Source organism: Cylas formicarius, unplaced genomic scaffold (genome assembly GCF_029955315.1).
Source record: "Cylas formicarius isolate icCylForm1 unplaced genomic scaffold, icCylForm1.1 PGA_scaffold_5__7_contigs__length_24384050, whole genome shotgun sequence".
NCBI classification, from domain to species: Eukaryota; Metazoa; Arthropoda; class Insecta; order Coleoptera; family Brentidae; genus Cylas; species Cylas formicarius.
In genome coordinates this window covers 22,652,148-22,679,244 of record NW_026844341.1, presented here as the reverse complement: position 1 = coordinate 22,679,244, position 27,097 = coordinate 22,652,148, and the positions used below count along the sequence as shown (strand labels likewise).

Below are 27,097 nucleotides of genomic sequence, written 5' to 3'. Positions count from 1 at the left end.
ATCAGATGGATATGCCTATATAAACACCTGGCTGATATTTCCTAGTCCTATTGATAAATTATCCCGCCATGGCTACCGCACTGATCGTCTTCGTCGTTTGCCTAACGGCTTCCCTAATTCAAGGTAACGATTTCCGACATCGATGCTTGTAGCTCGATGCTGTAATTCCATGGTACATTTTCAGGGGTTCCGCACGGTTCCAAACCGGGGCTAAGGATTGTGGGCGGTGAGGATGCCGACATCCAGGACTATCCCTACCAAGTAGCGTTCTTCAGAGACGACGAACTCGTTTGTCAGGGTTCGATCGTCGCACCCAGCTATGTACTCACCACCGGTCACTGTTACTACGAGTAAGCATCCGCGCCAGTTTGATTTCAACACAGTGTAACCACGCGCGTTTGCAGCATCGAAGGCAATCGCCTCGAAGGCAACTATTCGTTGCGCGTCGGAAGCAGTCAGCTCTCGTCTGGAGGTCAGGTGTTGGCGATCTCTGAAGTAAACTTCTACGAACCTTATCAGATGTTCCTTAACGACTTGGCGTTGCTTAAACTAGAGAGTCCTCTAGAATACGGACCATCTGTTCAAGCCGTTCGATTACCCGAAAAAGACCGAGAGCTGAGAAGCGACGAGCCTGCGGTAGCAACCGGCTGGGGTTCCACCATCGTTTATCCAGAGGCATCTGAGCAGTTGCAACAGGTCGAGCTCAATGTCGTCCTTCACGACGACTGCAAACCGAACTACGGCAAGTGCCGGATATTTCTTTCACCGAATCCGTTTCATTTTAACATTTTAGGAGTTCTTCTCGGCGATAATTCATTCTGCGCTCAGTACGCCCCTGGAGGTAGAGGAATCTGCGCGTACGACAGCGGGGCGCCATTGGTCGCCAACGGGACACTGATAGGTGTGGGAGAAATCAGCTTGGAATGCGGCAACTTTATTGGACTGCCAGGAGGTGCCTTTGCCAACGTCGCCCTCTACAGGGACTGGATAGCGAGCGTTATCGGCGTGTAGAACGAATAAAATATTCTAAACCCACTTTGTAGTTTAATTCTCCGCTTGATAATATGATATACAAGTGGCCGACATTTTCTTTTGTCTAATCAAAGGGCCTTGCCTTTGATTGCCAACGGCACTTTGGTAGGTGAGAGAGAAACTTTGAGGCGAATTTCCATCAGGGTTTTCTCCATTTATTCTACAAGAAAAAGAATTACTCAACTTAAATCCCAAAATACAAAAATGATAACAAAATTAAAAGAACTCTAACCACAGAGGCTGAAAATAATACAGTCTACCTACATTTCAGATAAAAGTATTTTGAGGTCTGCTCAATTCCGATTCACAACAACTTTAGCTTCTGTCGATTCGAAAGGCGCTCACTTGAAATGGTCACCAAAGCTGACAAGTGCTCTTGTCTGGCTATATTGGAGAGGTCGATAAGATTATCGACTCTTTGGCACTGGATGATTTTCACCAGGATCTCAATAATTCTTTCCTTAACAATATAAAAAAGAATTTAGATACAACTTTATCAAACTCGATTTAAAAAAAAAAAAAAAGATTATATCAGCGGTGTCTTTCACGGGTTCACCTTAATTCAATCTAGCTTAGTGGCTTAACATAGTTCTGAGATATTCAACTGACTTTCGGAACATTTACACCACAAAATTAAGCAGAGTTAACCAGTTGAAGAAGAAAAATTATTGATAGTCAATTCTCCACATATTAAATAGTTTACAAAATATATGTGGGTGTTATCTGCATAGTCTGGAATGGTAGCCAATTCTTTACATGAGAAAAATTATTTTATTTGGAATACTTTACCATTTTTGCCGATCTTCTATTAGTTATGAAAAGTAAAAGAATTGAATTCGAGATTTTTAGAAAGGTCAGATCTACTGACGATACAATTTTTCTCCAACTCTCATAAATTTGATTCTTTATTCTACAGACTCCACTTTTAAAGGAAACATTTAATAAGGAATTGACGACGATGCATTCAATAACGGTTATGCACTTTGTTCAATCAACAAATTATTTTATAAACATTATGTAATAAAATCAAAACCTAAAGAAAGTAAATTCCAATGCTTGACAAGTTTCGGTAATATTTTGTTGCACCAAGTCAAATTGTTCAAGAGCATTAATTTATCTATAACGTCAAAACATATTAAAACAATTTATAATGAAAGTTAAGGATCCAATAGATTATTTCTCTAGATCAGGAGTACATAATTTGAACTGTAAGAATTGTAAGGCAATTTATATCCAACGGTCTGGCAGGAAGATGTCCATCTGGGTCACGAACATCTCAGTTTCGTGAAAAAGTACAAGAACACTGAGGCGACAGCGAAAAATCTGCCTTCGCTATTCATCTTTTGTCCACTTATAAAAATGTCATTCTGTTGCGTGAGTGCTCAAAAAGTAAGAAACTAGAAATCACCAAAGCAAAAAAGAGTAGTATGCTTAAGTGCGATAATAAAATTTCTGTCTTCAACTCTGTTGGGACTGTTTTTAGCTGGTTGTAGACCGAAGAAAATACTATAAACCTGAAATATATACCACCTGAGGCACTGAAAGACTAAAGAAATGAAGTAATTAGGTTATTAGAAATCTTTACTATTTAGATTAATTTACATACAATATCCTCGGAGTTAAATTTGTTTATATTTATCAAAGATACAGAGGCTTATAAATATTTTTTATGGAGTTGTCCTTCTATAGGTCAAAACATTTGTTTAATGAATATTTTGTTGAAGTTATATAATAAAAAAAAATAAAATCGACATTAGCAACATGCCCCGATAACATATCACCGGGAAATCAATAAGAATAGACTGTTTCAAATGCCACTATCCTGTCGATAGATATATATTAACCATCCAAGCATAATCAAATATATTAAATTATCTGCCATTTAATAGCTTACATTGATTCAAACCACTACAATCTTCTTTAGCTGCTGAAATTTTCTCAGAATAACTAACCCTAACCCGTAGGGATAGGGATACCTGAATATAAAATATAAAATTGCTTACTGACTGCGTTTGTCATTCGCTTAGCATCCTTACCAAATCCAGAGAGCTGTAGATGTGCATGTATTCCAAGAAGAAAAGCTCACAACTAGAGATGAGAGAAACAATGACTTAGGTTAGTGTGTCGGAAACGAAAGCAGGGGGTACTGGTTGGAACTGAAACGAATAAATGTGAATTTCAATTATCATTTTTAAGCGTATATACTCTTCTTCGTTTTTGTTTTTACGTCTTTCATAAATCAGTTGTAATATTTGGTCTGTCATTCATGGCTTTTTCTTTTTCAAAACTTCCTTGGGCATAAATTCTTCTCCTCCCTTTATTACAGAATTCTTGATATTTCTCCACTCTTTCTTGACGCTGTCTTAACCCTCTGTTTGTTGACTCTTTGTGCCCGACTCCCTCCCGACTGTTGGTATTACCGCTTTTGGTTAGTTTCAAACGATTCTATGTATCTTTTTTGTTCTTGTCAGTGTTTTAATTTTAATTCTTAGATTTATGACAACCGGATTGGAATCTGAGCCTATATCGCAACCGGGGTATGCGTGGTATTGCGAGGATTTGCATGTATATTTATATTTTCTTAACATTTTCAAAAATTAACCAGTACCCCCTGCTTTCATTTCCGACAGACTAACCTAAGTCATTGTTTCTCTCATCTCTAGTTGTGAGCTTTTCTTCTTGGAATACATCCACATCTACAGCTCTCTGGATTTGGTAAGGATGCTAAGCGAATGACAAACGCTGTCAGTGAGCAATTTTATATTTTATATTCAGGTATCCCTATCCCTACGGGTTAGGGTGTTTTTCTGAGAAAATTTCAAGTGAGCGCCTTTCGAATCGACAGAAGCTAAAGTTGTTGTGAATCGGAATTGAGCAGACCTCAAAATACTTTTATCTGAAATGTAGGTAGACTGTATTATTTTCAGCCTCTGTGGTTAGAGTTCTTTTAATTTTGTTATCATTTTTGTATTTTGGGATTTAAGTTGAGTAATTCTTTTTCTTGTAGAATAAATGGAGAAAACCCTGATGGAAATTGGCCTCAAAGTTTCTCTCTCACCTACCAAAGTGCCGTTGGCAATCAAAGGCAAGGCCCTTTGATTAGACAAAAGAAAATGTCGGCCACTTGTATATCATATTATCAAGCGGAGAATTAGGCTACAAAGTGGGTTTAGAATATTTTATTCGTTCTACACGCCGATAACGCTCGCTATCCAGTCCCTGTAGAGGGCGACGTTGGCAAAGGCACCTCCTGGCAGTCCGATAAAGTTGCCGCATTCCAAGCTGATTTCTCCCACACCTATCAGTGTCCCGTTGGCGACCAATGGCGCCCCGCTGTCGTACGCGCAGATTCCTCTACCTCCAGGGGCGTACTGAGCGCAGAATGAATTATCGCCGAGAAGAACTCCTAAAATGTTAAAATGAAACGGATTCGGTGAAAGAAATATCCGGCACTTGCCGTAGTTCGGTTTGCAGTCGTCGTGAAGGACGACATTGAGCTCGACCTGTTGCAACTGCTCAGATGCCTCTGGATAAACGATGGTGGAACCCCAGCCGGTTGCTACCGCAGGTTCGTCGCTTCTCAGCTCTCGGTCTTTTTCGGGTAATCGAACGGCTTGGACGGACGGTCCGTACTCTAAAGGAGTCTCCAGTTTAAGCAGAGCCAAGTCACTGAGGAACATCTGATACGGTTCGTAGAAGATTACTTCAGAGATCGCCAACACCTGACCTCCAGACGAGAGCTGACTGCTTCCGACGCGCAACGAATAGTTGCCTTCGAGGCGATTGCCTTCGATGCTGCAAACGCGCGTGGTTACACTGTGTTGAAATCAAACTGGCGCGGATGCTTACTCGTAGTAACAGTGACCGGTGGTGAGTACATAGCTGGGTGCGACGATCGAACCCTGACAAACGAGTTCGTCGTCTCTGAAGAACGCTACTTGGTAGGGATAGTCCTGGATGTCGGCATCCTCACCGCCCACAATCCTTAGCCCCGGTTTGGAACCGTGCGGAACCCCTGAAAATGTACCATGGAATTACAGCATCGAGCTACAAGCATCGACGTCGGAAATCGTTACCTTGAATTAGGGAAGCCGTTAGGCAAACGACGAAGACGATCAGTGCGGTAGCCATGGCGGGATAATTTATCAATAGGACTAGGAAATATCAGCCAGGTGTTTATATAGGCATATCCGTCTGATACTGATTACTTATCTAAAGGATGCCGATACTTGAAAAATATTAATGAACATATCCAAGATACGGTTCTGTTTTCGAAGTTATCGCCTCAATTTCCTTTTTCTATTTCGATCACCGTTTGCCACACCTCACAAATGGAATAATAATTAAACGTATATTAATCCGATGTACAAAAAAGCATACAATAATATGTTTAGAACACATCCGTGCAGTATCAAAAAATAAAATATAAAAATAATATTTAAACAATATAACGATAAATACGTATAGAAAATGTGACTGTCGCAAGCCGGCGGTTAGTGCGCGTATGCAGGGGAGGTGCGAAAAGAAAAAGAGATATGAATAAAATGTGATAGCATTGATAATAGCAAAACAAATGTTCCCTCAGTTTAGGTCTGTATTTAACATTAACAGAACAATGAATTTATTTAAATACAAGACAACACAGATCGTTTAATAACAAAGTCTCAAACAATAGTTAAGGCCATTTATTTTTGGAAGATCTCTTCCTCGTGGACCAAAAACTTCATTTAGTGGATTTTCTTGTACATACCATGTCCAGGTTGGTCCTTTTTGGGAAAGTAGTCCAGATGTGAGTGTAAAAATCGTTTAATACACTGATATTGTATCCCATTTCCTCAAATTTATCTAACATGTTTTCTACAATGTCTCTAATTTGGGTATTTATTGTATCCTAGAAAACCTTTATCACACATTCGATTATGGTATTCACAAAGTTTAATTTTGCGTCTGAGAGATCGAGAAACTTCCCACACAACTTTATCTAAAGCTTTAACGTACTGCTTCATCAGTCCTAATTTAATACGCAATGATGGCAAGAGAACTTTTTGTGGATCAACAAGACTCTCGCGAAGAATATTTTTTGGTCAGGGAGTTAAATTAAATATGGGTTAAAACTCGGACGCCTCAGCGTTGCTTTCTTCTACTAAACAGAGTATTTTTATCGTTGATTTACAATTGGGGTTTAAGCTGATTTTAAAATTTCCAATATCTTTGAAGGAATACTGCAAATATTTTTAAGGTTTTAAAGTTACTATGAAATTAAACTAAAACTAAAAATTTTATTTTTATTGTGATTTTATGTGGTTTTGTTAGTGTTGGTCTGCTTAACGTAATAAGAAAATGATTTATGTAGCTTAAAAACAAAGTTATTGTTTTAAGAATTCAAAAATATAATACAGCGCACAGAGAAAATTCAAATGGTTCTTGTCAATTAACCTGCAGGTATTATTAGAAAACTACCAAAAAAAAAACAAAAAATAAACTTTTACATCTTGAATCTCACTCTAGAGCTCCAACCCTGGGTGCGTCTTGGCTCACTTTTTTAACTGACCCTGTCCTCCGTCAACTTATAATCAAAAGGGATGTTAATTTTATGGAGGCCTGATTTGATGTCGCATATTTATCTTGAATATCGGAATTGTTAAATAACAGCTTGTATAATCCTTTATATCCTATCCTATCCTATATATCCGTTCTCTGTAGGGCTGCCAAGATAGCTTTACGTGTTTTTGCAATACCAGTATATTAAAATGGAAAATTTAAAAAAGAAAAAAGTTAATTTCAATTCTAAGCGAAAGATTTTGCAAAGTTTATACCAGTCTCGTCTTGACAAGGGTCTGAAACTGAGAGTAACTGAAACTGAAAGAATCTCTCTTCGCGAGAAACACCTGGACTCGGTTTTCCAGGGCGATTACGTCCCTTTATCGAAAGCTTAGCTTACATAAGAAGTATCCAGGGAGTATCGGAGAGTATCAGAAAGTATCGGAGGTTAAAAATAAAAAAAGCAAACTAATGTTGAGATTGGAGTTCCATAAAATGGGATGTAGACGACGACTATATTGAAAAATATAAAAACCAAACCACAAAACAATACTGGCCGAATTGCAAGCCATGCTTACACAAAAGAATCGTACCGAATACAAAATAAACCTTAAATTATACATCAAAATAAGGTTTATATGGAGGATTGGAATTGGAAAAATGGACTTTAACGGCGGCTCCAAATCAACGCGAAATTTAACCGTCGCCAGATTATACCACAACACCGTCGTCGGCAAGTAAGAGTTCTGTTAAGCCTTTGGAACATAACCATAGTTTATAAGATCACCTACCCATAAGAATTCGGACAAACAAATACGAATTCTATGGAACACTCAAAAATATTGATCAAAATATGGATTGTTGTGAAAAAAGTAATAGGCCTTTCAGAATTCTAATATTTATTCGAAAATGCCAAATTTGTCAATGTTGTTAAATTAAGAACATACTGAAACATGTAGAAACAGTATTGCTTTCTAAAAACACTTTATCAAGATTTTTTTATGAAGGCACAATATCACATGTTTACACATGTACGTTTTAAATGGCTTAGTAGGCCTTGAAAACAAATGCCGCTTTAAGTATTTGACAACTGATGTCAGTCCTGTTAATTAGTTTAGACCTGTACATGCAATGTAGAATGTTTGTGTTTTCTCTGCGATTTGACAAGAAGTGAGGGGATAAGTACCATTAATATTTAATTTTTCAAATTCTATAGAGTAAAAAAATATCAAGGCCAACGAGTGCCAAACAAAAATATACATTTTTTATTAGGCAAGGGTGTAAACTACTAAAAATTGTTAGCCAAAAATGTCGAAAATAGTCGCAAAGCTTATACCAGTTAAAAATGTCAAAATATTAACAATTAATATGCTCTTAAAGTTGTTTATCGCATGTATTGCTTGCGCAATGAGCCAATTATAATGCATTATTTTTATACATATCGTTTTCATTTTATATACACGTTTAAACTCAAAGTTGCAAGATTGCTTTTGTTTTTTCGTTTTTACAAATGTACGAAATATCGAAAAAAAACGTTGTTTCAATTCTGGAGTGTATCTAATAAGAAAAACCTTGTAGAATAAATATTTAAAATATTTAAGTCTTTACTCGTGGTATTATATGCCCATAAAAAATATGACATAGGTCGCATTTTTTATTTGCGGGTTTCGTCTGTCACACACACTGCTCGCGATATTTTAGAAAATCCACCATTCCTCGGGTTCAGTCAAGACGCGATGACGTCATTGATTATTACAGAGCGCTGCATGGTTTTAGAAAAAACTTATTTTCTCGAAAAGGTGGAAGATCAGAGCTATAAGCTCCATTTCTGGATTTTTTTCAATTATGTACAGGGTGTGTCAATTAATGGTAAATATATCTGAAATTGCCGTTATCGTGCATAAATTGTTAGCCGCAAGTGTAATACTATAAAACATGGGATAATTTGGTTAATACAGTGTCGTAACTGTATCTAGATAGTTTCAGGTTTTGTTAATCATACAGGGTGCGCGAGATACTTGGAATAAAATCATTGAAAGTCGTTACTACTTGTACAGTTTTTTATATTTATCAAAGTTTGTCGTGACTTTGAAATTCGGCGATACGTGAAAGACGCTTTATACGGGGTGTATGCATAATTACATCAATTTTGCGAAAGTTCCATTGTGGTCCGCAGGAATATCATGGAAAAACAATGCGTCTTTCAAGCGCAAAGCGACTCGTTTTTGAAATACATTTTTCGAAAGCAGTCTTGTTATTGTATGTATGGCACTGTAAAACCCGACTAATGTTATTTATTGTTTGTAAATTACTACAAGGTAATTTATTATTAGCCAAGCTGTAGGGCTAGGACCATGGAATGTTTTAAGGAATAAATTAACATAAATTCAGATTTAAGGAAGACATTTGATATTAAAAAATTAGATTAAAAAAATATTCTTACTATCCCTAAATGTCGAATGGAACTTGTAAAGCGATGTTGTTCGTGCTTCGTTGTCGTTCCATTTTCTAAACCCATTTATGGTTATGTTGTTGAAATATTATTTTTAGGTTTTATTTTTTGAGGCTGCAACAGCCCCAACCATTTAACGCTTTGGTTTCTTTTTTTGTCTGTGATCTATTAATTATTATTATCATTCTGTGTCGCGTTTTAAATTTATCCATAACTTTCGGGCCACCTGGTATCAATCGAGGGTTGATCCATCATTAGACTCGAGCGGGACTGCGACCGCCCGCAAAAAATCGGCTGACGCAATAACCCTCTGTGCAAGAGGCGTTTCTCAATCTGTTCGCTGCGGACAATTACATATGGCCGCCGAATTAGACACGTTTTCGATCGATCGCGGCGTGCAAATCGAGAGAACGTGTTTGGAGCGGGCAAAAGGATCCTTGCGCACCATTGCGGTCGAGTTTTTTTGCACCTGCTTTTGCCAAAGACGGTATGCTAATAGAAAACGCCAGGCGGAAAAAAAACGAAACGTTTAATGCAAAAACCGTGCTTTACTAAAAATATCTAGTTCTTCCGGGGCGACATCATGTTCAGGGGGTCCTTGTTGTATCGCGCGAAGATCTCGCGCTTGAAATTGTCGAACTGTTTGCGGTTCATGCTGTTCTGGTGCTCGCGCCAAGATGGCCGCGTGCGTTTCACCTGCAAACCCCAGTGGCACGTGAAGATGGGCGACAGCACGAGGAACTCATATCCTGCCACGTACATCTCGTATACCTGACGCAAAAAGAAAATGTATTATAGTAAATGGGACTATAATAATAATAATACACTTTATTTCCATACGACTTACATTGTAAGTATAGAATAATGTCAAAATACACAACTAATAAAGATACACAACATTTTTAAAATAACACATAGAGGTATAAAAAATAAACACAAATTGAACTGAAGTGGCTTTTACTCGATGAAAATCCATTTATCGAAATAAATAAGAACTAAAAGTTGAGATTTTCGCAAAATTATATACTTTTACATGACAATTGTTTCGACAACACCGTGTCTTTATCAAATGTAATATTTACAAACTACCTGGTAATATATATAAAGTCTGTTCATAGATATAAGAAAGTGACTAACTGATACGAATTAAGGAAAGACCCGGGCAAGCTGTAAGAATGAAATATGGCCGGACAGGTCCGCACTTTGCTTAGAATTTAATTATTTGGGGTCTTGTTAGGAAAGATACTAAACAATATTTATTTATTTATGTATGTATTTATGTTTAAATCTAAAATAAAATTACAAATTATTTTTATTACCCACATAAATTACTTAAAATTATTCACATAATACATCAGTATCACTATCGCTATCATCGCTTGTTCTAATTATTATTTGTTCTATATTATTTGCAATATGGATATACGATTGTTCTGCTTTTTCTGTATGTTTAACAGAATTTGCCCAACTTTGCGGAGGGATGTTGAAAACTTCGGATTCTATAAGTTTAAGGACATTGGAGTTCAATGGGATTAATGGGATTAAATATACAGTGGTGGTGGAAGCCTCAAAACTGTATGCCCTAAATTTTTTGCATAATTATCACAGACGTATTCCTTTTGTAGGTTCAACCTTTGTAGAACCTCAATTAATTGTTTTTTGGTATAATCTTCGTGAAAATAAATGTCGTTATTATACATGTAGTTTTGGATTGTTGCTTTTGTGTCACATGAGGAAGGGATTTTAGTCAACCGTCTACTGTGCTAACTTGCATTGTCCGTTGCAACTTTCAAATAAATCAGCGGTAGTGTCTTCATGGTAATCCAGAGAAGAATCTTTATATATTTTTCGCCCACAGAGAAAGTCCATTTGGAATCCAACCATCTTCAGAGCCAGTATGCAAAATAGTTATTCTTTTACCTCTTTTTGTTTGTTTCGTTTTACACTTATCAGTTGAGTCAACCCAACCCTTTTCCAGGGTATCATAAGTGTCGAAGCAGGTTTCATCCAAGTAAATAATTGACCTTTGTTCTCTGCAAATCCTATTTTTTTCTAGATATTCCAGTCGCCATTTCCGAATTCCTTAGTCTTAATAGAATAGTATTTTCTGCATTTGGGCGGGAGCATCTCCTGAGATACACTAGACTCACACATATTTTGCATAATTCGCACACGATTCGACGCACGCTGTATTACACACGAAATAAGAATGATTACTAATAAACTTAAACTAAGTAGTATACCAAACCAAAGAATATTAAACACAGGTAGGTATAAAATTGTTTTGTATTACGGACCACATTTTTACCTGAATTTAAATTCCGAAACTATAGGTAATAATCTTGTCGCATTGTATGTTAATGACCACCCTTCGATAATCCCATTCAAAAGCAATTGGTCACTTTCTTATATCTATGAACAGACCATACCGGAAAATGACAATAAAACCTTAAATAATGTTGTTAGGAGAATTTAAGTTCAATAACGGAGAGATATTTACATCTAATCGATCGTTAAGCAATACATTTGAATGTTTCATTTTGTTAATCTCTGACTGAAGTATTTCTGGACTTAGCCAAGGCCTGTGGCACTTTGGCAGACTTCATAAAATAACTATTGAAGAAATAGTGTATGACTCATTTTAATCCTATCTTAGTGATAAAACACACTGCGTAAATATATCCAAAGTTGATCAGATTTGATCCATTTTTATTCAGTATATATAAATGGTATATTACTACTCAATGACAGTCCAATTTTTTCTTATTCAGATGAAACTATATTGATAGAAATCTTTATTGCGGCTTGTTGTCGTTGGACGTGGAACGTAGGAATCTCCACAATATTCGGAGTATAACACTCCATAACCAAGATTTCTGGGAGTTTATTTCGATGAGAACTTGAATTTTGAAGAATCGTGTAGGATTTACAAGAAAAAAAAATGAAGTTCTATGAAATGAATGAAATATATCGCGTTTTCTAACTCTTATAAAAGTATATTATGTTGAGTCGGTACTTAACTATGGAGAAGTTATATGGGGAAATTCTTCCAAATCCGTATTATCGGCGCTACACATAGCGTAAAAATATATTATTAATAATTAAAATAATTAAGTACTAAAAGTTCAGATTTTCACGAAATTATATATTTTGACGTGACAATTGTTTCGACAACACCGTGTCTTTATTGCATTTGTAACTTTTGCTTCAGTGGCGAGCAGTTTTTTTGAGAAAATTATTGCAGCTATAGCCCATGCCGACGTTGTCCAAGTTGTCCAAACTCTTTTCCAATTAAAATATGTACTATCTTTTTCCCTCCAAATTTTATTGGAATATTTACAGTCGCTTTAAATAAAATTATAAATTTTGATGTAAATCAAAGGCATAAAAATTCTTTAACACCCTGTAGCTACGAAACCTAACCAATAAAATCAGAAACGCTTCATTTTTACGGGAATCTACCCTAAAGCGATGACACATTTTAGATATAGTGACCTAAATATAAAGATTGGTAACGCAAATCTAAGAGTTTTATATCACATAACACAAAATACGGAAAGCTATGAAACAAAAAAACTTGACCTCTTTTCCTAATCTAACCAAAACGAGTAACTCCATAACCACTGAATTTTTATATGCAAGGGTATCTTTTTATGGCACAAAAAAATCTAAATAGAAAAAAGTTTGGTGGCAAAATGTAACCATTTCAATCACCAATAACTTCTACGACTAAACCAAAGGTACTAAATTTAAGGTTCCTTACACACAAAAAAAAACATTTGTGGGGGAAGCAAATAAATAATTTTTGGGGCCTCTTTTATCAAGGTGTTTAATAACCAATGTAACATTATTGTTAAATATTCGAGCGTTTAAGTTGGGATTTCATGTAAAAACACTTGATATTTGAACGGAAACAGAAATCGCCAAGGCCTCTTCTAATCTTATCTCACACGAAGTTGAATGTAGCTACTCTCGATTAGAATCCTCACCGACGGTTAGCTATCGCGATGACTTGGCTCTTTCAACATTGAATATACACAACTTAGGCGTTTCTTCGAATGGATAAAAAAGTCTAAAAAACCTTCACGCACTTTGAAAATACTTTCGCACATACCAACATTGTTTTCTCTATTCCTGCTGGTTTTTGAATTCGATTTAATCGGTAAAGGTATGAGAATTTAAAGCTAATCATAACTAACCTGCGTGTTTCTCGTGTATCCGTAACCGATGAACCGCTCGTCGTGCATGGGGGCGGCGTCGAAGGCAATGTAAAACGGCTCGTAGAGGAACTCGAAATTAGTCACGCTATGACTGACCGTCACCTCCTGGTCGCCATCTTTATACTGCTGCCACCTGGACCACAAAAACGCCAGATTGAGCCCGTACCGAACCACCCCGTGGTTCACCTACCTCGAAAAATTGGTAGCGTACTGGTTGTATATAAACACTTTGTGATGAAAGGGCCTGGCGAGGCCCTTCTTGGCCAGCCGTATCAAATCAGTCTTATTGGGAGGGAACAGGACCCTCTCGTCTATCTCGTACGTAGGCACCACGTATGCGCATTTCTTTTGGCATTTTTGCTTTGGCAGAAAGTCGTTCAACCGTTCGGCCATCCCCTTGCTGGGGACGATGTCCACGTCGGTGAGGAACACGTGCCTGGCGTGGCAATTTTTTCTCGCGACGTTGCGCAGATGGTTCTGCGGATACGCCACCCTGGCTTTCCACGAGGGATAAACCTAGATACGATTAGGACGTAGGTCTTGCTAAAAGGGTTCGTTTAAGTACCTTCTCTTGCGTTTCCTTCTGGAGAATCTTCAAGACTCCGACCGGGTTGCCGCACTCGAGCCTCTCTAGCCTCTCCTCGTCTACGTGATATTTCTTGGGGCCATTTTCCGCCGGTACCACCAAGTGGAAAGCGATCTTGTCCCTTATGCGATCGTTGCATTTCCTAAGGTAGAGTATGTACAGCAGGAGACGGTTCAGCTCCTTCTCTTTAGTGGCGAACACCGCCAAGGATATGGGACCGCCTTGAACGAAAGCACCAATAAGGAGTTGCTGGAGTTAAATTTGGTACTAACCCCAGTAAAGGCTGACCTCGATTATGGACGCCAGCTTGTCCAACGAGCTTTGAGTCGCCAAGCAAGTGGAGAAAACTTTATTCAGCTCCGCAAACCTGTCGCCCACGATGAGGTTGTCGAAAATTTTGTATTTGAGCTGGTTGTCCAGCCTACCGAGGTCGAGATTTAGGTTCCCGAAGCTGCGGGGGGGACGATCGGTCCGGACGGTGTTCTCGATACTTTGGGGATTCATTTCGCATTGCTTGTGAACGATTTTGGAGGTGGAATCATCGGCTGTGGCCGGCAAAGTCGCGCAGGTTGCCGAATACATGAGCTTCACCGAGAGAAATATGTTGTAGATTGTCAGGAAGACCAACATGGATATGCTTAAGTTCCATAGACCCCATTTTGCCTGCAATGACATTTATGAAGTTTAGGGGCTCTTGTCGTAACCATGAGCGAAAAGGTTCACGAAAGTATAGTCGTAAAATTCGAATATAATTCGGGTACCATTATCTCACCCAATGTAGCGTCGATAGTAGTAATTATTATACATTGTTATGGGCTACACGGTCGTTATTTTGTGGTTTAATTGCAGCTTTTAGTTCATCCTCATTACTGCGACCAGAACCTGACGCAAAAGTGGAGTTTGACGTTTAACTTTAAAAATGTGATTAAAATTTGAATGCGAAATGGCGTAATGCTGACGTTACTTTATATATAGACTAAATAGTACACTTATCTCAGCAGATTCCTAATACATGATAACTCCTTCGACGTTATCTCCGGCATTTAACAGCACTTACTTGAATGACAGCATCTGGACTTGTGTACTAGTACCAACACCAGTTGTTTTGTTGTGTGAATCATCATTGTCCATCATCTTTGAAAACATTTTTTGTCATGGTTGTTATTTTGTGCTCCTACGAACTTTCCAACCTAGTGAGGAGGCAGTGGTGGATTGGTCAAAAGAATATTTCTATCACAATCACCTTTTTCGTAGGTTGCATCAGGAGAGAAAGAGAGAGAGACATATGTCACTTTTTGGCACTAAAGAACCTGCGCGTAACAATGCGTCGTTCGTAGACCGACAAAGTTTTAGAGTGTGGGTAAGGTTTATGCAAAAATAATCGCGTTACAGGGTGTGAGAGAGTCTGCAAGCTTTTTTCGTTATCTTAAAATTTGTAAAAAAAAGCTATAGACAAAATAGTTGGAGATAATTTTCTTGAAATTGTGGACATCTAAGATCCTTTTGAGATAAGTGTGCAAAACTTACATTTTGATCACACAAAAAAATAAATTACTAAGGAAAATTAAATTGATTCACTTTTAAGTTTTTGGAAAAACGCCAGATGAACTTTGTCGCTCGTCATTTCCTGACATTCTGTCTACAGGGAGTTCTTTGAAGAAACCCTGTAGAATCATCAATAATTTCGTACCCAAATGTTATTTTTGCACGTATCGGAAACATCTTTTTCCATCAATCAAGAAACATTTTGGATTTGACAGCCATATCTGGCTAGACACCCTTATCTACCCGTTTATCTGCAACAATTATTCTACAAACTAGTCTCTCAGATAATCAAATATCACTATTAACGACTAATACTCGGCCCGCCACAAGGTTATCTTATCAAACTCTATGCCATTCCTAATACCGACAGGATTAAAGACTTGTACACACTCTACGACAAAGCGTACCAGATGCATCGGTCAGTTTTAAATTTATCGGACTGTTTCACCACTCCTTCAGGGACATTTTGCTGCATTCGGGTCACATTTCGAGCACGAGGGTTGTTTCGAACGCGAATACCGAGCACAAACTGGAACAAAGACAGCCTCGATGCGCCTGTCACGCAGCTTTCCGCACCCCCGCCGCCGTATCGATCCCCGGCGGCGGCATCCCGTGGGAATCGCGAGACTTTGGGCGCCTTTTTTTAGCTGATTCGCGTGACACTATCGCCAAACGTACTTCCTGATCCTTAATAAACCTTGTATGTCGACATTGCGTGGTAATTGTGGATATTTAGCTAAAATTGCGATTTTAATAGACCATACGGTACCACCCGAATTGATCAGATCGGATGCAGACGTCCCATAGTAATGATATTGCCCGTTGCGGTCATTTTGTGCCTGTCCCGTAAGTTATTTTTTTTATATATTCACGAAGTCGGGAAGTATATGTATGTATGTATATATATATATATATATATATATATATATATATATATATATATATATATATATATATATATATATATATATATATATATATATATATATATATATATATATATATATATATATATATATATATATATATATATATATATATATGGTGACTCCTGCTTGGCCCTACTCACTTAATAGCAACGTTTAATGAACCATAGGGTATCATTCTATTCATTTGTCGTGATATTACCTATCGTGATCATTTTGTGTCAGATTCCTTAGCACTGAGGCCTAAAAGTAAGAATGTGCTTCCTGCCTGTCACTGCTCACTTAATAGATTCGTTTAATCGACAATACATTACTCTCCTAATTACTCAGATCGTATGTGGATATTCTACATCGTGATCCCTTAACACTGAGGACTAAAACTTAAATTGTGCTTCCTGGTTGTCCCTACTCACTTAATAGATTCGTTTAATGGACAATACAGTGCTCCCCTAATTACTCAGACCCGATGTGGACATTTTCTAGTCGTGGTGTTATTTATCGTTACCCTTTTGTGTCAGATCTATTAGCACTGAGGCCTAGAAGTAAGATTGTGCTTCCTGCTTGTTCCTACACACTTAATAGATTCGTTTAATCGACAATACTTTTCTCTCCTAATTACTCAGATCGTATGTGGATATTCTACATAGTGATCCCTTAACACTGAGGACTAAAACTTAAATTGTGCTTCCTGGTTGTCCCTACTCACTTAATAGATTCGTTTAATGGACAATTCAGTGCTCCCCTAATTACTCAGACCCGATGTGGACATTTTCTAGTCGTGGTGTTACTTATCGTTACCCTTTTGTGTCAGATCTATTAGCACTGAGGCCTAAAAGTAAGATTGTGCTTCCTGCTTGTTGCTACACACTTAATAGATTCATTTCATGGACCATACCTCTTAATTACCCAGTTCGGATGTGGACATTTCCTAGCCGTGATATTACCTATCGTGAACCCTTTGTATCAGATCCCTTAGCACTGATGCCTAAAAATATGCTTACCCTGCTGACTTCATAGATTCATTTAATGGTACCTTAATTTCTTTTTTTTTAATTTTCACAAGTCGGGATCGATCCAATAGCACTGTGGCTTCCAGCTTGTCGCTACTCACTTAGTAGTTAGTGGGTGATATGGTACCAGCTGAATTAGCGAACGGTGACAACCTATTTCAGAACTAGATAGAGCAAAATTTACTTACATGTCATGGGCTCGATTTTTGAAAAACATTTAATAGTCAAAGCTGTCTGGTGATATCTTCACCACCAATCGAGATGTCCGACTTTTTTCAATTTTGGGTCCTTTGGAAAATTGCCCATCACTTTTCTATTTATGAAAATGTTGAATTCTGAACAAAACATTATTAGGACATTTTTTAAGGCAAATGCAGTGGCGGACTCAGTTTTTTTCTAAAGTTCTCCGTTTTAGCATAAATGTGGAAGACAATTTAATATGCTTTACTATGAGTTCAAATTTGTCAAGGGTGCTGATCTTTTATATGCGTAGCTACGATTAAACAAATGAAACGTGTTCTTGCAGTAGTTGTAGAGACAGTAACAAAATTGTATACTTAAATCAATCGCCTTTGCGTGTTATCTTGATGCATACGACCTCAAAAAACCGATCAAATTATCAACAACAGCTCTATGAAGCGTGGCTATTAGTGGATAGTAAGAAGAAGACTGAAGGAAAATAACCCGACCTCAAAAGCAACTGCAATGGGTTCAAAACTTACTACAGCTCATCGACAGGCACGCCTACGCTTTGTACGGGATCATCTAACTTGGACATTGGACTAATGGGGGTCTGTTCTGTTCTCAGATGAGACGAAGTCGTGACCGACGAAAAAAAGTGTACCGAAGACGAGGAGAGCGATTTGCAGAATGCTTATGGAAGTGGTTCCTGCAAGATATGGGGTGCAATTTCTATGGATGCACGAATCAACCCTGTTTTCATCCGAAGGGGCGGCCGATCAAGGGACAGGAGGTTTAACAGGTGCTAGGAACATCGAGGATATTTTATTAGATCGCGTGGTACCATTGGAGAAGAATTATTTTTTATGCATGACAATGCTAAGCCGGAAGGATCGGTTTTCGAGTTATGGAGTGACCAGTGGACGTAGAATTTCAGCTAGACTTCGTACCCCAACCTCGATCCCAGAGCTTATTGTTGCAGTAGAGGAAGAGTGGCTTAACCTTCTGCAAGAACCAATAGTGAACTTAATTAGATCTATGCCTAATCGAGTAAGCGATGTTACTAGGGCAAGATGGTATCATACCCATTATTAATAGATAAATATTGAGTTGTTAATTTGCCAATAACCCTATTGACTTTTCGTAATTAAAATAAAATTATTAAAAAGCAGAAACAAATTTAAATCAATTTTAATTCGTATTAAAGCATATTAAACCCCAAAAGTTCACAATGGGCCGCTTTCTTTGCACCCAAGTTTATTAAACCAAATCTTAAACATTGCAGCATTGCCGGGGAGAGGCGGGGACCCCAAAATCGTCGGCGGTACCGCCACCGACATAAAAAACCACCCATACCAAATCTCGCTGCAGTATGGGAAGCGCCATATATGCGGCGGTACCATTTTGAGTACGAAATACGCGTTGACGGCGGCGCACTGCACCGAGGGCTTAATGGCGGCGTCCATGGCGATCAGGGCGGGATCGTCGACGTCGTCAAGCGGGGGACAGCTCGTCAAGGTGCTGACGGTACGTCAACATCCGAAGTTCGACTCGAGGCGCGTAGATTACGACGTTTCGGTGTTGGAAGTGGCTCCTCAGTTTATATTTAGCGAGAGTGTGAGGAGTTTAGTACCGGCAAATAGCGAGCCAGGCGAGGGCGGCTTGGTAACTGTTACCGGTTGGGGTACTACCAAGGAAACATCCGACTTTCTACCCGACCGACTGAGGGTCACCCAGGTGGCCATCGTTGAATGTAGCCCTGCAGTTTTAATTTCATTTTGATGCATTTCCAGATTCCGGTGGTCGGCAGAACTAAATGTAGGCTGTCGTACGCCAGGCTGGGTCAGATTACCGATAGGATGATCTGCGCCGGTACCCACGACGAAAAAATACCAAAAGTTGACCAGACAAGCAGTTAACCAAATGCTCGTGGCTGCTTATCTCGTCTCCTTAGGGTTCTTCCAGATTAAAATCCGGATCGTTTTCAGGGGTTTTGGGGCAAGGCGGGAAAGACTCGTGCCAGGGCGACTCGGGAGGACCCCTGATCGCGGGCGGGCGGCTGGCGGGGGTGGTTTCGTGGGGGTATGGGTGCGCGAGGCCAAGGTACCCCGGAGTATACGCGAGTGTCGCGAACAAAGAGATCAGGACCTTTATCTCTAGAACGGCTGGCGTTTAAAAACCAAGGAGAAGGGTGGTCTTGGTTGTCTATCTTTATAATAAAACAGCACGTTCCATAAATACGAGCATTTATTTTTTATTTTCACTACAAAAGAATCACGCGATACGAGCGACGGTCCTGATGAACCTGCTAAGCACGGGAACGTTCGAATACACTCCGGGGTACTCGGGCCTGGCGCATCCGAATCCCCAGGAGACGACGCCCATGAGTACCCCGTCGATCACGAGTGGTCCGCCCGAGTCCCCTTGACACGAATCCCTGCCCCCTACTCCCAAAAATCCGGCGCAGAACATCCTGTTGGTTATGGGTTTGAATAGGTACGCCGCTTGGCACTGCCTGTTGGTCACCACCGGTATCCTCACCACCTGCAGGATATCGCCCAACGGTCCGCTCTCTCGAACGCTGCCCCAGCCTGCAAAATAGTTTTGGTGATAACAATTACAGGTCTAAAGCTATCACCAATAGTAGCGAATATATTTATGCAAGTCTTTGAGATGAAAGCTCTCGAAATCTTCCATCTAAAACTAATGTACAAGGGAGCCAATATTTGGCCACCTAAAAATTTACGATAATAGTGTTGAACTTGTGACTTCTATATTATTAAAACATTAAAAAGATATTTACAAATAATTCTGAAGTATTATGCAGCAATCGTTTCGAATTTACCTTACTAATTTTGCTAGAAAGTAATATTCTGTTACATAAGGTGTTCATGTATGACCTACAGGAAATTTGAGGTGACTTATCTTTGAACTCCATAAATCAACCCCAAGCGTGAGTTTTGAAGTTGTTGGATTCGTTTTTTATGAACAACAACAACATAGAGTCGCAAAACAGGCCCAATAAATTAGTTTTAAAGTACCATAAACGTTTTTTTCAGTTTTTCAGTTACATGATGACGAAAACGAAGTTTGAAGGGGAGAATCATTAATCGTCAAGAACAGCTGAAAATTACAGCTGCAGATTTAATAGGATTAATTTTGAGTAGATGATCCGCAGGAATATGACAGGAAGTTATTTAAATGAGAATTTAAATTCACTAATTCAAATTGCGGTTACTTTTCACTAAGCGTGCATCAAAATAAACGTCAGATTCTTGTCAGATGAGGTTACCAGAGCAATTCCATGTACGATCTAAGTTAGACAAACAGTCAAGTCATTAGCGCGAGATCATTATCTAAATTATGCCATTAGCAGGTGACGCGTTAAAACAAAGTCATTGACTCGGCGCACAAAGTGACCGTGACGTACCGGTAACCGTGGCGATCCTTCCCACAGGAACGCTACTTGAAATTGTGGGGAGCAGCACCGGTGCGGCATTGTCCGAGGTGACGTCTTCCCCAAGCTCCAACACGGCCACATCGAAATCCATTGTAGCGGCGGAATAACTGGGGTGCACGTGCGTCTTGACCACCCGCACCACTTGTCCGTAGCGCCCTCTAAACGAGGAACCCGCCCTTACGTATAGTGAATCTCGGCGGGCACAATGTGCCGCCGTTACGGCCATATCGCGGGCGACCAGGGCCGCTCCGCAAATGTGCTCGCCTCGGTAGATCAGCGATAGCTGGTAAGGGTGGTCTCTTATGTTTGCTGGTGCGCCACCGACTATACGGCCGTCCAGGAAAAGACCGGTAGTCGATTGGTGGTTTAGTTCTTGATGGCAACCCGCACCTACTGAGAACACGGCGAAAAAAATGAGAAGGTACGCCATATCACACCGAACAGTAGGTGCGATCCAAAAGTGTCTCGTTAAATACGTTTTTTATTAATGAGCCGGCGCGGATGTGGGACATCGAAACGAGAGCACCATTTTGGTTTTCCCGTTGCTGGTAAGCGAAAATAAACGACCATGCCCACGACCTTTGCATTCCTTGGCGATAGTCACTCCAGGTGCACCTATAGCAACGCATTCACGATCATTGTTTTTATTTTAGATATTTTTGTGGATTCCACAAAGCAAATGACTTGTGTGAGTTGGAGAAAGATAGTAGGACCTCAGAGATCGCCATAATTTTTGACATTATACATTATTGAAGATTGTCAAGTTTGAGGAAACCTATACATTTGCCGGAAATTTGTTAACGGAATTTGATGGTATTCTAAAGTTGTTTTTGAAATGATATCATGCATGTTTTAATTTAGTTGAAAAATACTACTACTCCCGTCTGTAAAATACCTAGTTCCACACCGATCTAGCGTGCGGGAAGCGTCACTTTACCACGTCAGTTTCGTTTCCCACGGATTCGAACCACTTCGGACATTTCCGGAATTTTACCGCCCGGGTTTGGGAGCAATCGGATATTTCCTACTCCTTGAATTTTGACGTTTATCAACTCAATGTATTCGTGTTGTTTGGCGAAAACGTACCCAAAAACTAACGCTCGTAGAAAAAGTATACTATGCAATACGTTCGGTATAATTTTTGAGTCGCTCTTTTATTAAGCACTGGCTCCGCTGCGCTTCGCTCGTGTCAAATAAACTCGTGAGTCAAGCGCCGTTTACCGCACTTTTTGCGTAATATACTATATGTAGGCATAAGTCTAGAATTCAAAAATATACAATACTCGTACAAGACTCGCCAAACTTCAAAGCAGCAATCTCCCATAACGCAACCTCGACGAGACATGGTCAAAAGAAGGGCTCATAAGAATACATTTTAAGTTTATAAATCATTAATAATTCGAGTTTTTGGTATGCTCATCAGCGAATATCGCTGACAATAGTCCTTAGAAATAGAAGAAAAAATGTGGCATATTCTTAACTTGGTTGATCCCGCCGCAATAAAATATAATTTGAAGTGTCAATGTCTTGAGCATTGTTTTTTTAAATAATTTTTGAGACTAGAATATTGCTATTATCTTTCCGATAAGTGCGTTGTGTCGTGTGTTGTCGAAAATACATAATTTCGTGAAAATCTGAACCTTTAGTTCTTATTTATTTTGATCAACATTTCTATTTATTGCATGAAGGTAATTAAATCTCCACTTTTCGATGGGAATTGGCGAAAATTTTCGATTTTTTAACGGTCATCTAATTTTCCTATTTTTAAATCAATAAATAAATAGAAACAAAGAAACATGCATCTCTGCTGGCTTCTGTGATAATTAAAACATTCGGTATTCGCAGTAAATTCAATACGGCGACCGATTTGTAAACAAACGACGACCGTGACGCTGTTGTGCATTTTCTTTCCTTCCGAAAGCGTGCAGATCGGTTTTTTTTTCTCTCGGTCGCAGCTTCCGACTGGCGTGTCACCGGACATTTTATATACTGCCGATTCTATAAAAGGATCTGGGTTCGACGAAACGTATCAGTAGTTTAGGCATGTTCGCGGTAAAAGTCGCCTTGGCGGTAGTTTACTTCGGGTTGCCGTGTAGCGGACAGCACGACCCTTTCCGGGGGGTCGTCGTTTTCAAGCCGGGGGAATATTACGACCCCTTCGCCGAGGGGCTCGTAGCTCAGGCGTCCCATCACGCAGGTAACAACTTTCGAATCGTTTCATTGAAAATTTATTTTTTATCATTTTACTGATTTTATTATTTAATATTGGTGCATAAAATTTAGAAGGAGAAAAAAATCCAAAGACTCCCTGATTAGCAAAATTTACTTACAATGAAATCGCGTATGAACCTCAATGCAATTTTGACATTTTTATTTTCATTTTCATTATAATAACAGTGACGTCACCTTCAACACATTGATATAACAATAATTATAATAATCTTTATTTCTCTAATCGACAATGTTTGTATAGGAAATTGTCGAAAAAATAAAATAAAATGACGCATAATCAAAGACTACACACACTAATCTATAAACAAGGAAGGAAAAAAACCAACTAAAGTACTCTCCTAGTGAGTAACAGGAATTTAATCGCAAGACATTCCTTCAACATTTTTTTAAATGCATATAAATTATCACATCTTTTTAGTAGATTTGAAAATACTTAGTATTTGTGACTGTTAAAATATAAATAATACCAAAGAAGAGCAATGAGTTTTGAAATTCGCGTTTTTATCTATGAATATTCCAGGTAACTTTACATCATATACCAATCGCAAATCTTCAGTATTTATGTAAAGCGAAAACTCTCTACATGGCTTTTGACTACGAAGATGATTTTTAGGTATTTTATTATCATTAAAAGAAGAGTTCACGTCACTCAAATCCAGGTTACATTTCCACACAAAAACCTACAAAAATATATAAAAAATAAATATTATAGCTAATTAAATATGGAGTAATATGATTAGGAAATGGGATAATGTAGTGAGGTCCCATAAACCACATCCGCATGATCAAACAAAGATAACATGAGACTAACGCGCAACGTGACTGAAAATCAAGAGATTTATCAAAAATTACGCCTATATTCTTAGCCCTGTTAACGATAGATATCAACTGATTATTTATAGAAGAATATTTTTATTATTATTACACAGAACACAAAATTTAGAGGCATTGGGTTTGAGGTTATGGTCCATAGAATACACTATTCAAGTCAAGATTGAAGTTTATTAGAGAATATTTTATTTTTATCAATCAAAAAACGGAGAATTTTTGGAAATGCCCAGGTATTGGCGAGTAAGCAGCACTCCCGATCAAATTATCAAACGCAAAGTTCAAAGGTGCCATCCTTTAAGTACGCAATTGAGGCCTGTTTTGGTCACGTGAACTACTTATGCCGACCTTCTGACTTTTTTCATATAAAAATTGCGGGCGCAGGCCGAAACGTTGCGAATCCGCTTGTGTGGCAATCAGTTTTAGTGGTTGGTTTTTAATAAAAGACGAGAATTTTGTCACGTCATTCCAATTACAAGAAAATTGAGGTAAAACACTGACCTGTTTGGGTTTCAGAACAAAAACATTGTGGTATAACCACTGTGTTGCTCAATTGACAATCGAACGAAACCAAGTAATCAAAATTATCAAAAACAACCCCCCTAAATACGTTTTCTTTTTCAAAATTTAAACGAGCAAAAACATGAAGCAAATGAAGCTGATGGGATCCACAAAACGCATCACCATCTTCGAAAAACTTACTTAATTCAAATGATTTCACGTTCCCAGAACACAAGTCGGCGGGGGTGGGGCAAACAGGTCATTCCGGTTTTCACGTGGCCCACGGGGACAAGGGCTCCCAGGGCTACAAGAGCGACCACCAGCATAACGTAAAGGACCACGAAAAACACGAGGACCACCACAAAGCGAGCCACCACCACGAAAAAGGCGGCCACCACGACAAACACCACGACGAGGGCGCGCACTACAAGAAGTACCAAGAGGGTGAGCACCACGAGGACTCGAGGCGTTTGCTTCGGCAGTAATCGCGGCAATTTTAGGGAAGAAATCGCACAAAGCGGCCAAATTTGGCGAGAAAAAAGGCCACAAACGGGGACACAAGACCAGAGGGTACCACAACAAGTTCCACAGGGACGAGTATCATCGGGAGCACCGGTTCTATGACGACGCGCACAAGGAGGGTTACCATGACAAGCACGGCGATAATCATTCTTATTACAAGAAGAAAGAGGGTAAATAGATGTTTTCTTGGGTTCAAACGGTCCATGAAACCGGACCAGGCTGGAAATACAAATTCCAAATCTTATTTGCTTTTTGGTTACGTTCCAAATTGGTCGAAATCGATTACCATAGGATATACCGAAATGCAAAATTTCTTGCAGGAGACCACAAGAACGGAAAACGCCACAAGTCGGGTCATCGAGGTAACAAATTCGGCAAGAAAGGGTACGTGGACAAGGGCAAGCTGGACGAAGACCACAGGGACTTTAAGAAGGAAAGGGGGCACAAGCAGCACCACAACCACCACTCGGACTACGGACGGAACCACGGGCACCACGCAGGGAAACAGTACGGTTACGCCGGTCACCATAAGTATTAGTCACGCCCACTCGGGTTGTGACCATTGTGATAAATTAATATTTGTTATTTTTGTTATACCGATCTAGTTGTTATTTATTCTTATATGTTTTTTTATAAATGAAGATAATTAAACCGTCATGGAGGTATGTGCGCTTCTCGAAATTATTACGCAACCGCGTGACAATTTTGCGATTAGCTGAGGCGGGGAGTAATCGGCGAAAGCAAATCGCCGTCTCTTGTCTTCGGCGTATAAACGTTTTTGCTCTCACGTCGCTGTTCAACGCTCGAAATGTGTTTTGCAACGTTACGGTTTTTCTATTGGCCCAATAAAACATATCTGCGTCGTTCGAATCGTTCCATTTTCGTTTTTGCCGATTACCTAACCGCAGTTTTTCGATCCAATCACCTGCGGTCGCCTTTTTAGGACCCGACGTCGAGATTGGAGTAGACCGAACGCACTTTTTGCATCTTCCGCTTATCGGTTGTTCGCCTTTGACCAATAGCCGACCCTCAAGCCCGGTCATTATTTTTGAATTTTAGAGAAAATTGCCAAAAGTGGGCGTGTTTCCTTAAAATGTTAAAAGTAGGTATTCTTGTTACTTTCGAAAATCGATGAAATCGAATTTTTGCTCCTATAAAAATTTTATATCTCGGTAACGGTATGTCACCGAGGAAAAAAAATGTTTTTTGTCTGTTTGTCCGTTCTCCGTTCTCGTCTTTTGGTTTTTCCTGAATAACTTTGGAACCGTTGGAGCTATAAAATTAAAATTTCCCTCCTTTTTAACTCTCTAGGAGGCACAAAAGCTTATAAGAAATGGCCCTGTATTCATCTTTTTTTCGCGATTCACGATAAGTGTCCGAAATTTGAAGCAATCGACTTCATGTTTGGCCCGTGATGGTCCCTATTGAAAATGGAGGGGCTGGGGGGGGTCGGGACGTATTTAAAAAAAAAACGTGTGTGCAAGGGTCTACAAAAAACATTTTTCAAAAACTGTTTCCGAGACCAAAAAGGGTCTAGGAGGGCTAGATATTTGATTCTCTCATAACTATGATTGAAACTCTGAAAAAAACCTACTGCGAACAAAAATGAACGTGTGCCACCAAAGCACAAAAAGAGGAATGATGTTAAGACCATAGATAGCGTGTATACCATGTATGGTTAAAGCAGAGCCATAAAACTGTGGTGCCACCTAGCGACTAGAAGGGGGACTACGTATATACATATAATTATAATTCTGGTAACCTTTAGCTGATACACTTCCATAATTTCCATGTTCCAAACCCTCAAAACTTCTGTTAATAGTTTTTTTTTATTAACAGTGGTTAATCTGACAACACTGCTGCTTTGGAGATATTTCAGCTGAACGGAACTTTTTACAAACTCGGTATACTAAAAAGTTAAATCGAAACAAAACACTCCTTTCATACAAATATAATTAAAATATTTCAGAAATATTTTAAAACACCTGATTAAAAAAAAGAAGCAATCCAAATAAATGTATTTCAATATCACTTTTCAGTTTCAAAAATGTAGTCCAAAAAA

At 39.0% G+C, this 27,097-nt stretch overlaps 6 protein-coding genes across 8 annotated transcripts; 3 read left to right on the top strand and 3 right to left on the bottom strand.

Annotated features, from left to right (window-relative positions):
• Window positions 1-55: 55 nt before the first annotated feature.
• Window positions 56-1,054, top strand: LOC132702469 (trypsin-5-like). The gene is made up of 4 exons (XM_060671098.1): window positions 56-123; window positions 185-350; window positions 405-742; window positions 794-1,054. The coding sequence occupies exons 1-4, from the start codon at window positions 69-71 to the stop codon at window positions 1,009-1,011; spliced, it is 777 nt and encodes a 258-aa protein (XP_060527081.1). The 5' UTR covers window positions 56-68; the 3' UTR covers window positions 1,012-1,054.
• Window positions 1,055-4,176: 3,122 nt separating this feature from the next.
• Window positions 4,177-5,176, bottom strand: LOC132702470 (trypsin-5-like). The gene is made up of 4 exons (XM_060671099.1): window positions 5,109-5,176; window positions 4,882-5,047; window positions 4,490-4,827; window positions 4,177-4,438 (listed from the first exon to the last, which is right to left on the bottom strand). The coding sequence occupies exons 1-4, from the start codon at window positions 5,161-5,163 to the stop codon at window positions 4,221-4,223; spliced, it is 777 nt and encodes a 258-aa protein (XP_060527082.1). The 5' UTR covers window positions 5,164-5,176; the 3' UTR covers window positions 4,177-4,220.
• Window positions 5,177-9,571: 4,395 nt separating this feature from the next.
• On the bottom strand, window positions 9,572-15,916 carry LOC132702466 (beta-1,4-glucuronyltransferase 1). Its single transcript, XM_060671094.1, has 6 exons — window positions 15,784-15,916; window positions 14,104-14,494; window positions 13,811-14,052; window positions 13,436-13,761; window positions 13,225-13,378; window positions 9,572-9,796 (listed from the first exon to the last, which is right to left on the bottom strand). The coding sequence occupies exons 1-6, from the start codon at window positions 15,790-15,792 to the stop codon at window positions 9,587-9,589; spliced, it is 1,332 nt and encodes a 443-aa protein (XP_060527077.1). The 5' UTR covers window positions 15,793-15,916; the 3' UTR covers window positions 9,572-9,586.
• Window positions 15,917-15,976: 60 nt separating this feature from the next.
• Window positions 15,977-19,668, top strand: LOC132702473 (trypsin-1-like). Of its 2 annotated transcripts, none has more exons than XM_060671103.1 (5): window positions 15,977-16,076; window positions 16,134-16,222; window positions 18,778-19,229; window positions 19,286-19,364; window positions 19,481-19,668. In XM_060671103.1, the coding sequence occupies exons 2-5, from the start codon at window positions 16,186-16,188 to the stop codon at window positions 19,666-19,668; spliced, it is 756 nt and encodes a 251-aa protein (XP_060527086.1). In that variant the 5' UTR covers window positions 15,977-16,076; window positions 16,134-16,185. The 2 variants fall into 2 exon arrangements, with proteins under 2 accessions (XP_060527086.1, XP_060527087.1); XM_060671104.1 differs by having other exon boundaries at window positions 16,044-16,094; window positions 16,162-16,222.
• Window positions 19,669-19,766: 98 nt separating this feature from the next.
• On the bottom strand, window positions 19,767-21,382 carry LOC132702629 (trypsin-7-like). The gene is made up of 3 exons (XM_060671396.1): window positions 20,896-21,382; window positions 20,343-20,350; window positions 19,767-20,117 (listed from the first exon to the last, which is right to left on the bottom strand). Exons 1-3 carry the CDS (start codon window positions 21,380-21,382, stop codon window positions 19,767-19,769), a joined length of 846 nt encoding a protein of 281 aa, XP_060527379.1.
• A 43-nt stretch (window positions 21,383-21,425) lies between these two features.
• On the top strand, window positions 21,426-25,711 carry LOC132702468 (histidine-rich glycoprotein-like). 2 transcript variants are annotated; one of them, XM_060671097.1, is made up of 4 exons: window positions 21,426-21,500; window positions 24,742-24,957; window positions 25,014-25,205; window positions 25,356-25,711. In XM_060671097.1, the coding sequence occupies exons 1-4, from the start codon at window positions 21,440-21,442 to the stop codon at window positions 25,571-25,573; spliced, it is 687 nt and encodes a 228-aa protein (XP_060527080.1). In that variant the 5' UTR covers window positions 21,426-21,439; the 3' UTR covers window positions 25,574-25,711. The 2 variants fall into 2 exon arrangements, with proteins under 2 accessions (XP_060527080.1, XP_060527079.1); XM_060671096.1 differs by lacking the exon at window positions 21,426-21,500 and adding an exon at window positions 22,996-23,149.
• Window positions 25,712-27,097: the final 1,386 nt, after the last annotated feature.